Source organism: Lactuca serriola, chromosome 8, assembly GCF_051521515.1.
Source record: "Lactuca serriola cultivar US96UC23 chromosome 8, Lser_US96UC23_V15, whole genome shotgun sequence".
Taxonomy (NCBI): domain Eukaryota; kingdom Viridiplantae; phylum Streptophyta; class Magnoliopsida; order Asterales; family Asteraceae; genus Lactuca; species Lactuca serriola.
Window position 1 is genome coordinate 79,883,297 of NC_136415.1, and position 16,118 is coordinate 79,899,414.

Below are 16,118 nucleotides of genomic sequence, written 5' to 3' on the forward strand. Positions count from 1 at the left end.
TCCAATAATAAATAATCAATCCAATAAAAAACAAATTAAAATAAATATTTAAAAAAAATTAATAATCCAATAAATAATATTTATTAATATATAATAATAGAATAAAAAATTAATCGAATAAAAAATTAAAAAAAAATAATGTATTTTAATTGAATAAAATAAAAAGAAGTTATATAAAAATGATCATTAAAATTAACGTTTTTTAATAAAAAAAAAAAGGAGATTTTCATATATTCTATTCTTAAACATCATAATATCAAATTTACCCAACTTAACTTCTAAATATCATATTCACGCTTCATAAAATTTCTAAATATCATATTTACCCTTCATAAAATTTCAAAATATCATACATGTCATTTTTAAACATCAAAATATCATATATACCCTTCTTAAATATCAAAATATTATATATACACTTTTTAAATATTAAAATATCAATGGTAATATCTAAAATATCTTCCATCTACAACATGATAATAATCAACAACAACAAAAACTAAACAATCAAAATATACATTTGATAGAGATGGTTGAAGATGAATATTTTTATCTGTTAAGAGAGCGACACTCCAACAATTTAGAAGTTTACATTCCATTATCATAGACGTAAGGATAATATGGTTAAAAATTTTAATTATTATAATAATTTTAAGGTATAAAAAATAATTGAAAAATATTAAAAACATTATAAAAAAAGATTTTAGAAAATATGATATTTTGAAAATTTATAAAAGATAAATATGATATTGAGAAATTAAGTTGAAGTTTAAGATGGGTATATACGAAATTATATACACAAAAAAAAAAAAAAAAAAAAAAAAAAAAAAAAAAAATATTCATTCAGAGGACATTTTTTCAATTTTGTCAATAAATTAATAATAAATAAATATTTAAACAATATGGCTTCCTAAGGGAAAAAGAAAGAGCCTAAACCCTCGGCCCTCGGCGGCACACCGGGAGTTGTATACCTTCCGCCTCCCAATTGCTTGGTTGCCAGTTGCCTCGCCAGTCGCCACAAATGGACGCGACAGATATGGACGTAGAAGTAAATGAACAACATAACCGCATCATTCCCGATTCCAGCAGCTCATCGAAGCGATTTGCATTAAAAAACTCCATTCAAACCAACTTCGGTGATGATTACGTTTTCCAAATTGTCCCCAAGTATGTTAACCCTATCCATAACCTCAAACATGTCGGCTTTACTTGTAGAATTAGAATATAATTGATTGATTCGTGTGTTTGTGTGAATTCGGTTTTAGGGAAGACTGGACAACGATGGCCGTGTCTCTGTCGTCAAATACCGTGAAGCTGTATTCACCGGTTACCGGTCAGTTCGTCGGAGAATGCTGCAGAGGACAGCATTCTGATAGTATTAACCACATCTTATTTTCGGGTAGTATATTGCACTCTTGCTCGTCCGATGGCACTCTCAGGGCTTGGGATACTCGCTCTTACCAACAGGTTTCTCCCTTCCTGTGTTTCTAACCATATGATTCCTGATTTTGATATTTCGAATTCCAACTTTGTGAAGTGGTATAAATTGCACATGAAGCTATGATGTTCACTATGTGTATAAATTGCACATGAAATGCAGGTGTCGTGTCTAAATGCTGGTCCTTCTCAAGAAATATTTAGTTTTTCATTTGGCGGATCAGGTGATCATCTTCTTGCTGCAGGTTGTAAATCTCAGGTAATGCAGTTGCATCTTTACATCTTATTTTTTTTTCACTTTTGTGCACGTTTCCAGTTCTATATGTGACATTGCATGTGCTTAAGATGTACCTTGGTTGATTAAAAACATATTCAATCAGCACAGCCGGTTTCTTCACATTGATGTCCATTCATCCCAAAGAATTATGAGCTGATATAACAAATTAATCTGCCATTATGGTTTTTGATCTGCATTTTGTATCCTTAGTTCATAATCACAAAAACAAGAATCCTCAAACTGAACCATATTGATCTAAATAATAAAATAGATTCTATGTATTGTACTAATAAAGCTGGTATTAACATTAATGTTCCTGATATAATATTGCAAGTAGATACTTTTCTGGGATTGGAGAAACAAGAAGCAGGTTGCCTGCTTGGATGAGTCTCATATGGATGATGTGACACAGGTTTGTTCCTATGCTATGGCTCTTATCATGTTTAATGAATAAGAACAGTATGGATCATGTTTATGTTATTTTTATAATTTTGATCATACAAAGAAAAGAACTTATCATGAATTACAATTGGTGACAGGTTCATTTTGTACCAAATGAGAAAAATAAGCTTGTATCTGCCTCTATTGATGGACTAATTTGTACCTATGACACCAGTGGAGAAATCAATGATGATGATCATCTGCAATCAGTAAGTGTGGAATCACCAGATCTTTTATTTGTTTTTTTGATATGATTTTACTGACATGATCGATGTAATGGAGGTGATTAATGTGGGGACATCTATCGGAAAAGTGGGGCTTTTTGGAGGGACATATGAGAAGCTATGGTGTTTGTCACATATTGAAACTTTAAGGTACTTATAAATTCATTTGAATATGGATGCATGCTAAAAGAACTTTTAATTAAATAAATAAATACTTGATGTTTCTAATACTTTGTTCTTGGTTTATGTCTCTTGATTCAGTATTTGGGATTTGAAAGAGTCTAGAGTTGAAGCTAATTTTGAGGATGCTCGTACCTTGGCCTCTAATAGCTGGTCTCTAGATCATGTGGGTTATTTGCTTTCTAAATTATTAACCACCTTCTACTTTCATTAAACTTGTTTGTACATTTCCATTTTCAGGTTGACTATTTTGTTGACTGTCACTACTCGTCGGTGGATGAGCGGTTATGGGTTATAGGCGGCACAAATGGCGGCAGTTTGGGATACTTCCCTGTAGGGTATGCAGAAGGTATGAGATCAATTTTGTCACCAGAAGCGGTTCTCCATGGTGGCCATGGTGGTGTTGTTAGGAGTGTGCTGCCTTCACCCACCATGAGAAGTGTGATGAACAATGAAAACCAGAACCAAACACAGGGGATATTTGGGTGGACAGGTGGCGAAGACGGACGATTGTGTTGCTGGTTGTCTGACAATTCGTCTGACATAAATCAATCGTGGATATCAACTTCATTGGTTGAAAAACACCCCAAAAATCGCAAGAAAAAGAGGCATCAACCTTATTAGAGTGACTGCAAGTGGTGTGTGTATTTTGATGTTGTGCAATACTTCCTGTTTTGCTTTTTCTTTGTTTACTTTTTTATAATTTCTTTTCACTACCATGTCAAGTTCTATGATTTGTCAGTGTCTAGTTTTCTACTCTCTGGTTGTGTAACAAAAAAACAATTCATTTTTAGTGAAAACGTGTATCAATGCTTTTTCCATCACGTCTTAGTCTTGTTAGTGAGACGGTAGAATTATTAACAGTTTAGAAAACAGGTCAAAATGAGTAATAGTTATGGATTGTTCCAAAATAATTGATTTGTTTAATATATTGCAAAGTTACATTACTATGTTAGTAATTTAATATTAAACAATAGAAGGGAGAAGAGGAAGACAATCAATGGCGATGACAAAGTTAGAGCCTCTGAAGGTGTATTTCGCAAAGTCAGGGCCGGTCCAAACGTATATGGGGCCCGGGGCGAAAAGAAAAAAATAATACCTCAAAGACAAATATAAATAAAGATTAAAAAAAATATTATTTATTCTTTGGTATAGACGTGTTCGATTAACAATAAAAAGCAAGTTAAATCGTTTATCTTTTGAGCTAATTTGAGTTTGAACCAAATTTACGTCTTAAAAATCATTTAGGTGATAATTTTTTTTATATATATAAACCATAAATTTTAGGCCCCTGGAGATGTGGGTCCTAGGCGGTCGCCTGGATTGCCCACCGTCTGGACCGACCCTGGGCAAAGTACAAGGATATAGAAGGGAAAAAGAAGACGTTATGGATCATATGGATCATCTGGAGGTGGTGGTGATGCGGGCCCTATTATTTACTATTTTTTTTTTTTTAAATAGGTTTAGTTTATATATATATATATATATATATATATATATATATATATATATATATAGAGAGAGAGAGAGAGAGAGAGAGAGAGAGAGAGAGAGAGAGAGATATGAAAATGATGAATAAGTAGTTTTAGATGGGCGATAGACCATCCACAATAGAGATTATATCTTAAATTTTGAGAATCCATAGAAATATTATTAGTAAATATGTCTGGGAGGATGTAGTTACCAATTATGATGTTTTTTTTTTGTTTTGTACAATCTGGAAGATCTGTTTCATATTTGGATTTAAGATGAATTTATTGACTTTTACTTGCTTGGCTCTATAATAGCAACCAAATTCGTCCAGATGAATTGGAAATTGATACTTGTAACTATTATGAAAAGCATAGCCAACCATGCTCATTCTAGATTATTTTAACAATTTAGTGTTTGTTTTTAGTAAAATATAATTGTTTTATTTGTAACAAAGGGTGGATAAATACAGATTGAAAGAGTAAATAACATTACACAAGAAGGTGCATACTTGAAACACTAACAGGCATGACATGATTTGATTATTAGTCTTCTGGGAAAGATATCAACAAGGTTTCGTGGTGTAGTTGGTTATCACGTCAGTCTAACACACTGAAGGTCTCCGGTTCGAACCCGGGCGAAGCCAAAGTTTCATTTTTTTAAACTGGACAATGTCTGCCTACTTTTTTCACCAAATTTCTCTACGTCCACATCCGATCATGTTGATCTAAAGAAATATAATAAATTGATGGAAGATCGATCGTCCGAAGTGTATTTTTGTTATTTTATGCAATCTTTTAAATCACTTAATTTTAGAAAATTAATTACTTTTGTTAATTTAGCTTATCTAATCATATATGATATATTAATCATTTAACCCATCATTCAAACTGTGAAATAGAGGTACAAAAAGATGCATTCAACTACACCAGTATGAGGCCTTTCAACTCGCAGAATAATTTTTAATAAAATTAATTACTTTAGTTGAGTTTTGATTTGGTAGAATCTCTAAAGCCTTACTGACATTTTTCAGCTTTCAGTCCACACATAACTTAACTTAACAAGTATTAATGTACATACTCCCGAAACACAACACAAATTGACATTGACCTACCAAGTTAAAGTTAATGGTATTTGATAATCTGAAAACATGATGAGATGGGAAGAGTTGAACTAACGAGTCTTACTCTATACAGTTGCCTACCTAATAATGGTTGTTTAAAAAAAAAAAAAAAAAAAAAAATTCTTGGTCAAAGTCAAACAAAGTAAAGACGATTCTGTTGCTATACACTCGGTTTGGTTGACTTCACATGAAATAGCTGAGGAGTTTCTTCTTCCTGGATCCACCTTCTCCATACAGTTCGTTCCATTGTAGCAGCTCATTCATATTTGCCGACTCTGAGGATACACTTGCACATACCTGCACATAAGAAAGAACATTCTATTTATGACATGTTTTTTCTCATTACAAATGAAAGAGCAACTCAAAATTCAATCATCTGTGGCTGTGGATGTGCTACCAACAAATCAAAATTTAATGATGCACATATATTTTTTTTTTGTTACGTACCTGTTGATGGGCACTTTTAAAATCATCCAAAATTATAGGCCGAACATCTGCACTGCCATGCAAAGGAGGTAACACTCTGTTTTCTGCCAATGCCGCAGCCTTCTCCTGTGCATACAAACAATCTCATAAATCAACATAAACATTTAATAATAATAGTCTGTCAAGCTGGCATATATATATATATATATATATATATATATATATATATATATATTAATTGGATGCTAACATCTTTAAAAACTAAAAAGTGAGACAAACCTTCTTTTCCTTTTCCAAAATTTCTCTTATTGGATAATGTGCAGCTGCCACACAAAGATTCTGAAATTCCAACACAACTCTATCAGTAACCAAACACTACACACAAAGTAAAGTAAACAAAAATACCCCAAATCCACACACAGAGACAGAGAGAAGGAGAAAAAAGACGATAATAACCTTCAAATCACTCCCCGAGTAGCCATCCGTCATATTTGCCACGGCTTGAAGATCAACATCTGGTCCCAATTCCTCTTTCGCCAAAATCACTCTTAGAATCTTCTCTCTGTTTGTGGCATTCGGTAAATTCACCATCAACCTGCAACATATTATTATATTATATATTATATTATTAGCGAAGAAGAAGAAAAAAAAAGGAAAAAGAAAAAGATTTAGCAACCTCCTAGGTAGTCTCCTAATTACAGCCTCATCAAGATCAAAAGGCCTGTTGGTGGCACCAAGTACAAGTACACGCTCTCTGTCTTTTGTACGCAGTCCATCCCAATTCACCATAAACTCATTTTTCATTTTCCGCATCGCTTCATGTTCACCTGGATTTTCACGTCTACCCAACATGCTGTCCACCTATTACATTACATTTTTTTTAAGAAAATTTGATAAATAATTAATTGATACAAGCTTTGTAATTGTTACCAACCTCATCCACAAACACAATACTGGGAGCTATTTTACTCGCAAGACTGAAAACCGCTTTCACATACTTCTCCCCTTCACCAAACCACTACAAACAACCATCAACATCAACATGTTAATTATATTGCCAACCAAAAAATTATCAAAAATGACAAGAATACCTTTGAAGAAATGCTTGACATTGATATGTTGATAAAATTTGCACCTGCCTCAGTTGCAATAGCTTTTGCTAGCATTGTTTTACCAGTGCCAGGTGGCCCAAAAAGCAAAATTCCTTTGCAAGGCTGGAATACAACAAAAACCTTACTTACCCCTGTTACAACAAAAAGAATAAATATATATAATTTTACCTTTGTTAATTGTCCTTTACAAAATAATTCAGGCCTTTGGAGAGGTAGCATCACCAATTCTTTTAAAGTATCCTTCACTGTTTCTAAAGCTCCAATATCATCAAAACTAACACCAATATCATTTGGAGGAATAACTTCAGATAGGAGTCTCTTCTCAAATTCATTTTCAGTAGCCACATCCTGCAATCAATCTCATCTCATCTCATTGTTTTATAATTTAATTTTTCTACTTGTATATGAACATGTGTCTCATTTACTTGTTGTCATAATGGAAAGAAGCAGCTTGTACTATTTTTTGTTTTACCTTTAGTGTCTTCTTTGAACTTTTACTCTCGTTAAGAGTACCTTGCAATATGTCCAGCCCATACTTGATGCTACAATACATAGCATAAAACACAAAGTAAGCATGAATATACAATAAAATAAAGAAAGAACAATAATGGATTGCTCTTGTTTTTTTGTTCCTTTTTAAGGATACCTTTCACTAGAAATCACAACGTCAGTGTTTTTAGCAAAAGATTTAGAACTTGTCATAAAGTGATGACTAAGCGCCCATCCAACAACCTTTTCAGCATCTATTATAACAAAAAGAGCAATTACTTAGAAACTAAACAAATAAAACAAAATGAAAATAATTGAAGAAAAAATGGAACTAACTTTCATTTGTCAAGGCTTGATCTTTTATGCAGGTTGCTTCAAGATCTGAGCAACCAAGACCTACTCGATTCAAAACCTGAAATCATGACATTGAGTAAAAATAATGCTACAAATTTTAAATGGTGATTAAAAAAAATCATAATAGTATACTCACTGTTTGAATGCTGATAATGTTTGACTTTGATTTCAAGGTCTCTGTATCTCGATCTAACTGTTGCTTCCAGTCTGAAAGTAATGTTTCATCCTGCCATGGACATGGTTATAAAATTAAAAACATTAATTAATATCCTCAAACACATACAAAATCCTAAAATGGGATTTAGTTTACCTGAGGCGTCTGTATGGTGACTTTATTTGGAAAAAGACGAGTGACTTGCTTCAAGGCTTTTGGGCTTTCTTTGCTTTTATCATTTAGTCTACCAAAACTATCCTGAAATTAATCACACCAAATCTTTAATTGATGTTTATTTGAAGTACATTTGCTTCAAAAATAAATTAGCAATTATTACCGGGAAAGCCAGGTCAAGTAATGTAGTCTGATTGTTCCCAAATTTTGTAAACACTAATCCACCAGAATGAGTCTGCAAAACAATTAAATTAGTTAAATAAAAGTGTAAATGATTGGCATATAAAATTATTTGATATTATAATTTAAATTCTTACTTTCTCTTTCAGGTTGTCCATTTGAACATGTGAAGCAATGACAACCACATTCCCAGGCAATTTCTCAAGCTTACTTTTAAAAGCAGCATAGGCATCAGGGTTTCCAAGCATTGACTTTTCTATATCTTTTACAAATATTACCAATGGATTGATTCTACTTTCTTTTATAGCAACCTGCATGGATAAACAGTAAATACAACATTTTCTGTAATTGTTTCAATGAACACAGTAAAAAAAAAAAAAAAAAACAGGTTCAAAACTACCTCAAGAAGTTCACTAATTGCAAGCTTCTCAATGTCATCTGAGCTCGAAGAATCAAGGCGAAGAAATTCAGCTGCATATGATACCAATAAAGAAGTTTTTTTTATTTATTAATCCACACTGTAACTAACAATGAAAGGTATGAAAATAGTACGGATTGGTTAAATTTTTTATTATTACCAGCACAGAAAAAACCATGATCTTCTTCACAAATGCCTCCAAGATCATTGCCTTCTGGAATTTTTTTATCAAATCTAACACCAATCTTGGAGTGCCCATTTTCAACAAATGCAAGCAGCACTTTTCCCTTATAACCATATGCAGGACCCCTATGAAATAAATAAATAAATAAGTATATATATATATATATATATATATATATATATATATATATACACACACACACACATTTAACAAGCAATACTTTTTAAGAAACCAATGCATTTCTTCTTGAGTTTAAACAAAAACAAAGAACTCAATGGATGTACAAGTGAAGATACCTCACGGGAGCTTGTAGAGGAGAAAATCCAGATGACAAGGGACCCACAAACTTAACTCTATCACCTGCCAAATGTAAAATGAAATTTTCCATTACATAGATGAAGTTATGGGTTATTTCTTTTTTCTCCTATTAAGGGGTTGTTTAGGATTGCTTATTTAAAAAGTTTATGTTTTTGAAGTGTTTACTAGCTTATGCGGTACCAAAATGCAATAAACAGTTAAGTTGGTTTTTAGTGGTAGGCAAGTTCTGCTTATACATGTAAAATGACCAAAAGGGATTAGGGGTAAAAGGGTAAAATTGGTATCTATCGCCGGTCATGAAAAAAGAAACAAGGGTACAATACATGTGGTTTTTAGGGTTAAAACGGTGGTGAAAGCCTGAAGGGGTTAACTGGCTTCACATATAATAAACACTTTCAAATAAGTTAGAAGGAAAACAACTTATCAAAAACTGTTTATTTAAGTCAATAAGCACTTTTCATTTTATTCTATCTAAACACTCGAAGGTGCTTAATAGCATGACTAATGAAGGGGTTAACTGCAATAAGCTAATAAGCACCTTAAATAAGCAATCCCAAACACCCCCAAGTTCTGTATAGGTAAAGTGGTTGAATGAGTAATGATGTTTGTTTGAATAAAGTGTTGCATACATAAAGTTTGTTTCTTTTCTAGACTGAATAAACCGTCTAAATGAGACTAAACAATAACTCTACCCTTACATTCCAAATAAAAAAAATTCAGAACACTCATCAATTTTATCAAATAAGTAAAGGGTTAGTGTCTGAATACATTAAGCCATGTTTTTTAGCTTATGTCATTAAGTCATTCTGTCCGGATTAAGTCAAGAAAGAACAACCATATATATATATCTGTCCAGATTAATTGCTTTACCCAATTAAGTCAAAAAAACCAGATAAGATACAATTATATACTGACATCAGCAGCATAGACCATTTAGAACGCAAGGATTATATATATACCTTCTTTAAAAGTGTAACTTTTTGATGTTGCGGTGGATGCCTCTTGCTTTGGCATAGCAAGAGAACCTGTAGTGGATCCTCCTGCTATATCACCTTCAACACTTGATGTTGGTTTTTTAGAATGTATAACACCTGCACGTGCAACTCTTCTTGTGAAAAAACTTGCCCTTTCTGCCCTTGTGCTCTCTTTCAGCGGTGTCTCAGTTTCCTTACCTGCTGATAATCCCTGATATAATAAAACAATACAAGTCCAGTAAGGATGGTTAAGTAATATCAAAGAGTAAACTACAAATATTATGAAGAGCATACGCCAGGTAATGAAAGAGAATCCACGAAGAGCAATCGAGCACCAAAATGTTTGGCAAGAGCCTTTGTTAATGTTTCTTGGTATATTTCTGAACCTGTGTAAAGCCATACAAATTATAATTTCAAGTAAAAAAAAACAAGAAATATATATTTTTTGCACAAAGGGTTGAAGGAGTACCAGCTGGGCCAGATAAAAGGATTCTGGGGCATACGGTAGGCAAATTTGAGGTGTACTTCACAAACTGATTACACTTCAGATGTATATATGTTGAAGCAATCAACACACTTTTTGTGGTTTCACTGTAGAATTTTAATCAAATAGCAACATTACTAGCAATGTCTATACATAATAATCAGGACACCATGCACATAAAACAAAGAAACTTTTCATTTTTGCGTAAAAAACTACCATCAAGTATGAAACTTCCAGTTTGTCAGCAAGAGAGTTTAGACAAAGATTAGTATGATCAGATTGAACAAAGGATGAATGAAATGTATGCAAACTAAAACATTTAAGGAAGACACTATGTTACAAAAATGCCCACCAAAGTTGAAAATGAAAAATAAAATAAAGAAGTGAATGTTTTCTGATATCTAATTTATTTATGTATAATAAAATTATAACCAAAAAATCTAGCTCTAAAGAAAGATCAAGCAAGATTTAAAAAAAAATGTTGAACACGTAGCACAAAATAAGACAAATAGCAACAAAACTTTACACTTTTTATCAAAATAGGGAACATGCTTTATTTTGTACCCACAATAGCAACCAACTTTTATTTTTCTACCCATTTTGACAATATATAACTTAGAAACCTAATAAGATTCAGATTTGGTTTTGTTTTAATTGTTAGCCGAAAAAATAGAGGTATAGGGCAGAGATATTATGATTAAAATCGTTAAAAGAATTGCAAATTGGTTGATATTATGATTAAAAAGTAAAGTACATTGCCTATTTTGGTAAAAAAAAATGCAAAGTTTGTTGCTATTAGGTGAATTGACACAATTAACCCTATTATATATATATATATATATATATATATATATATATATATATATATATATATATATATATATATATATATATATATATATATATCCAAAACTGATTTAGTGTTTGCACCTTAGGTAATACGGAAAATTGTCAAACGAAACTTCAATCGTATTAGGATCAATAATACGTTTTTTTAATCTGTCCTTATAGGCTCGACGACGTGATGATAACGAGATTGGAACATCAATATCCTTAAAAAGTTGTCTGATTTCCCTTTGCGCGTCAACAAGATTTGAAATTTCAATCTCACGACCCGATGATCCTGCAAGCATCCTCAGTAATGGCCTTAATTCATGACCTGCCTCAGGGACCTTTCCCACTTCTGCATCAACCGGATCATCTACAACAGCTTTCTCACTAAATTCACTACCTCTCCCATCAGTAGATGGTACAGGTGGCATTCCAGGTTGCAAACCCTTGCCAAGTGGCGGGACAAGTGATAACTCTTTCTGGATGCTTGACAAAGATGCTAATACTGATGCTCCTGCAACAGCAGATGGGTCTCTAGATCTTTCCTCAAGCTGCATTCCCTTGAGTGAACTGTTATGTGCTTCTAGAATACTCAGTGAAGGTGTCACACTTGCAGGCTCAGCATCATTCAATTGCTTCTGAAATATCTGATACTATGTTAAGGAAGTTGTTTCCTTCCATGTAATGATGCACAGTGAGAATATAATTGGAATAAAAAAAAGAACATAAGAAACCATGAAGTATGAACATGGTGTTTAGGATACATAAGCATGCCTTCCTGATGAGCTGAAGATCACCTCGTCTCCTGCTTTAAGTGGAACGGTTGACTTTTTAGGATAAATTTTGCCATTGACTTTGACAGCACCTTTGTCACCCGTGATTTCAAGTAAAGTAATGGATGAACCTCCTCGCTGTGTAGAATAAACAGAATAATAATGTTACATAAGCTAATTGCAAAAACGAGAAAGAAAAGTAAGATTACCTCTGACTCTATGTGTCGAAGGCTACACAATGATTTACTGATGGATGGATCACCAATGCATAAGTCACATTGGCGGCCTTGACCAACAGTGAATAGAGAACGATCCATAACAATATGAGGAATCTGGAAACATCATAAAAGCATTTTTTATAAGATCACAAACATTCCAACATCAGTTTGTCACAGAAAACATTAGTAAGTAGGGCTTTGCATGACAATGAGAAAAATATAGATACCCGAAAAGAAAATCCATCTCTTGCAATACCATAAAAACTTCAATTCAAATATCATGACTAGAGGATAATCATAAATAGGAAGGGAAAGATCAGGATTCATGTGTCGAGTTTCCACTATTTATTAACTTGTGCTGCAGTTGAAAACTGAAGCCTTGAAAGTTATATGCTTAAATGTTATATTAACATCACAAAATCAAGGAACGAGCTCTTACTATCTTCTTGAAGGTTGAATTACAATTAGGATTTATAAATTGTGGTTCTTAGGGTAAAAAGGATACCTTTTTGTCTTATGATCTTTTGTTAGTTATACCCGCCTTATGCCCTTTGTTATTTATTTTGAATGTATGGTTGAGCATGTTTGATACAATTTGTATGTCCACTTGGGTACCTAAGTACATCTTTAGTGAATTGCCTATAAGATTCAGTTAATTTTAGAAAGAAAAAATTGGGTGTACTTTGTAAATTAGGGTGTTACAAAAGGTCATTGATGGGCAAATCATTTGGTATTAAAAATGAACTTCACTTGAAAAGAGCAAAAGAGTACCATGACCCAAAATTACAAGCTATGTGAATATTTCAATGTGGCTCTTTTAACAGAAGATGCAACATCTAATGAAATCCTAATGTCTCGTTAATCTACCAAGCAAAATCTTATCAACTCTCTTCATTGTCATGTGACATGAAAGAAGTCGACTTTTGGACAAGAAGCTATCCTTGCATGTTTCTTCACAAACTGAATAAGTAGAGGAACTAAACATTGTGATATGTACCATGGAAAAAAAAATCAAAAATCATAATACTAGCACAAAGACATAATGGTGAAAATCTTATTTCACAAGTTCAAGGAAAAATCTAAACGCAGTAGAAACTAGAACTTGATAAATCATTTGATGGTGTGATGGTCAGGGTATGAGTTTTCTAAAGTTATAGAAGATCAAGAATGATTGAGACTTCTAATAAGACAATGTCCCACGTTATCTTTATTGATGTTACAAGTTGGTATTACTACTTTAACTAATGATTTTACATATGTACCAATTTGCTCTGTATAACCCCTAATATGTCTAATCGTTTACTCGTGTCTTGATAAATACTAAGAGTGGAGTTAGAAACTTAGAATTGCAAGATAACTTTAGAAATATAACCTTAGAGGATTGGGAAAGAAGCTTCCCCCATGCAACCCCAACATTAGGTTTTGACTGTCTTTTTTTGGAGCGATTTAACACCGTTGAACCACCATTGGTCTCAGTCATCTCTGAGTCGATCACAGAATCCCCTACAAACCATATAGAATACAAGGTAGGAACAGTAACAAAGATTTTATAAGACATGCAATGAGGAAAAAGATGAAAACTTCAAAGCACCTAAAGACATAGGTGACACCAACGGTTCGCCATCCACTTGCATAACTGGAGACTTTTCATCTAGAATATTAGTAAGCACAACGTCACCACATGCATCGATCTGTTTCTTAGTCGGATCAGCCGACCGGACCTCCTGTCCTCGAGACTCACACACGCCTGATTCCTTCGCCACTGCATTAATTGGCTCTTCAAGTAAGCTTGCAGTAGACGACGATGCCCCTTCAGCAGCCTGCCACCACCAATCGTAAGAAAATTGAACCAATTCCAAACACAATTCGACAATAACAAGGGTTTTGTTAACCCTAGGTCCTCAAGATTTGGATTATAATGGCCATTAACAATACCTTAGATCTTTTGCCTGTAGAGTGCGGAGAAGAACATGGTGATGAGAGTGTGCGTTTCGAAGAAGATGAGGTGCGCCTTGTTTCTACCATGTCTAGATTCCTCCCTCGTTTCAGAGTTGGTTTTGCAGATGATTACAAAGAATTGATGAAATATATTAGCCTGTAAGGAGATGTAATGATTGAAACGGGAAAATGATTTGTTTAAGGGGGTTTGTGAGTGTTTATAATGAAACGGAGTTGGGGTTGAGAGTTGCGACGCGGAAGGAAGTAGGAAAGGGCAGGTTGAGGTGAGAGCAGTGATGTGGCTCGGTACAGACTACGCAGAAATATATAATATTTTATAGGTATGTCACCGCTACCGGCAACCAAATGTCATTAATGTTTGCTAACCCTCAACTAATTTTGTTTTCGGGATAACACAAAAACTACCGTTAGCTAGGCTAGGCGGAGTAGAACTTGTCAACTTTCGGCGAATAAGAGGTATCTACAAAACAATCTTTGTTATTCCAAGGGGTTGGCTAAGACTGTAGGGAGTGGGCGCGATTCCAAACCGCGGTTTTACCACCTGAACTGCGAACACTCCCTGGGTGCGGTTTTGGCCACAGTGTGGCGAGTTCTGGCCGCGTCTTTTGATTGGATGGTGCAACTTTTGACCGTTAAACGGTCCATTGTGCATAATTAATTTTTTTATTTACCTTATATATATTTACCATTTCTTACAAAATCTTCACAATAATTCCTTATCTTTTTACTATCTTTTCCTCAAATTTTTTCAAAATGTCTTTTTCCAAGAGGCCCACCAAAGAAAAAACACACACTAGAAACACCGCAACCCCAAAACCTTCATTTGAGCAACCGATTTTTTCACCTCTGTATTACCACTATGACGGTATGCTTCCGTATTTTCCACAACCACTACCACAAACACTACCACAACCCAACACAGATTTTAATTCATTTGATTTTAGTCTCAACCCGAGTTTGTTCAACAAACACAAGCACAACCACATACGATCGTTTCTGATTTCGGACCGGAATTCGTTGAACAAACTCAGCCCATTCGAGCAACAACTAAAAGAAAAGAAAGGCGCATGCTAAATGTTGGGAACCCCTATAAGTGTTAGTGTTGGCACAATCTTCGATCGATATTTCAGAAGATGCGACAACTGGAAAAAAACAAAAACATGACCGTTTTTTGATTCGCGTTTTACATAGGTTTTATAAAGGAATGAATCGTGGAGAATATCGTTCAAGCATCAGTTGTACTCGAAATGGGAGAAGATGAACAAGGAAATCATGTTGTTTAATGATTTGTATACCAACATGAAAACGTCAATGGAAAAGTGGAGAAAGCGATGGTGTGATTTTGAGGAAAGTGTTAAAAGTGTATCAAAAAGAAAACCTGAAGGCTTTCAAGTTTCTTGAAGTTTGGAATTTTATGAAAGATAACAAGAAATGGCAAAACAAAAAACATCAGACGAACATATCGACAGTGGTTCGAAACGCATCAGAACATTTGAGTCCGACCACACTACATCAGATGCTCGTGTTCAATTTGATCTGAACAAAGATGAACTTGTTCCAGTTTCACCACCTTCCCGACCAATTGGAAGAGACAAAGCAAAAAAGCACAGGCAAGGTAAAACGTTGAATTCAAACGAGTTGAAAGAAATGGGGGCCGACATAATGGGTATAAAAGATAGAATAGACAAGATTTTGCAAATTGCTTATGAAAGAGAGCTTCAAAAACAAAGGGACAGTGACATGAGAGTACTATCGTTGGACATGACGCATATGACCGGGGACGAGCTTTAAGTTATTTTGGCGATGAATGAGGAAGTGAAAAAATGTTATGCAAATCTTGGCTAACTTCTATTTTTTTTCAAGTTGATAATCATTTGGTGTGTGTGTGTTTTAAGTTGTAGGTTTTATGTTTCTAATT

General features: G+C 33.8%; 2 protein-coding genes and 1 non-coding gene across 3 annotated transcripts; 2 read left to right on the forward strand and 1 right to left on the reverse strand.

The window, feature by feature from the left end:
- Nucleotides 1-902: 902 nt before the first annotated feature.
- Nucleotides 903-3,383, forward strand: LOC145070334 (Transducin/WD40 repeat-like superfamily protein). Its single transcript, XM_079017273.1, has 8 exons — nucleotides 903-1,167; nucleotides 1,266-1,467; nucleotides 1,601-1,696; nucleotides 2,052-2,126; nucleotides 2,254-2,364; nucleotides 2,438-2,529; nucleotides 2,641-2,725; nucleotides 2,800-3,383. The coding sequence occupies exons 1-8, from the start codon at nucleotides 1,022-1,024 to the stop codon at nucleotides 3,181-3,183; spliced, it is 1,191 nt and encodes a 396-aa protein (XP_078873399.1). The 5' UTR covers nucleotides 903-1,021; the 3' UTR covers nucleotides 3,184-3,383.
- A 1,218-nt stretch (nucleotides 3,384-4,601) lies between these two features.
- Nucleotides 4,602-4,675, forward strand: TRNAV-AAC (transfer RNA valine (anticodon AAC)). Its single transcript has one exon. It is a non-coding gene; the product is annotated as a tRNA-Val (tRNA).
- A 439-nt stretch (nucleotides 4,676-5,114) lies between these two features.
- Nucleotides 5,115-14,494, reverse strand: LOC145070139 (uncharacterized). Its single transcript, XM_079017081.1, has 27 exons — nucleotides 14,177-14,494; nucleotides 13,833-14,061; nucleotides 13,614-13,744; nucleotides 12,233-12,355; nucleotides 12,015-12,161; nucleotides 11,350-11,897; nucleotides 10,405-10,526; nucleotides 10,230-10,321; nucleotides 9,921-10,146; nucleotides 8,940-9,003; nucleotides 8,620-8,768; nucleotides 8,442-8,512; nucleotides 8,179-8,352; nucleotides 8,025-8,096; nucleotides 7,844-7,945; nucleotides 7,670-7,759; nucleotides 7,516-7,591; nucleotides 7,337-7,433; nucleotides 7,163-7,232; nucleotides 6,859-7,038; nucleotides 6,670-6,792; nucleotides 6,513-6,596; nucleotides 6,255-6,439; nucleotides 6,035-6,173; nucleotides 5,858-5,917; nucleotides 5,600-5,704; nucleotides 5,115-5,449 (listed from the first exon to the last, which is right to left on the reverse strand). Exons 1-27 carry the CDS (start codon nucleotides 14,264-14,266, stop codon nucleotides 5,336-5,338), a joined length of 3,663 nt encoding a protein of 1,220 aa, XP_078873207.1. The 5' UTR covers nucleotides 14,267-14,494; the 3' UTR covers nucleotides 5,115-5,335.
- Between the last annotated feature and the right edge of the window lie 1,624 nt (nucleotides 14,495-16,118).

Bases quoted from the DNA above. Each gene is read 5' to 3' on its own strand.
- LOC145070139 (XM_079017081.1), bottom strand. From the start codon at position 14,266: ATGGTAGAAACAAGGCGCACCTCATCTTCTTCGAAACGCACACTCTCA. The intron at 7,233-7,336 runs GTATCCTTAAAA...TATGTATTGTAG, and splicing joins GTTGTGATTTCTAGTGAAAG to CATCAAGTATGGGCTGGACA. The intron at 6,440-6,512 runs GTTGGTAACAAT...GTAATGTAATAG, and splicing joins GTATTGTGTTTGTGGATGAG to GTGGACAGCATGTTGGGTAG.
- LOC145070334 (XM_079017273.1), top strand. From the start codon at position 1,022: ATGGACGCGACAGATATGGACGTAGAAGTAAATGAACAACATAACCGC. The intron at 1,168-1,265 runs GTATGTTAACCC...ATTCGGTTTTAG, and splicing joins GTTTTCCAAATTGTCCCCAA to GGAAGACTGGACAACGATGG. The intron at 2,365-2,437 runs GTAAGTGTGGAA...GATGTAATGGAG, and splicing joins ATGATGATCATCTGCAATCA to GTGATTAATGTGGGGACATC.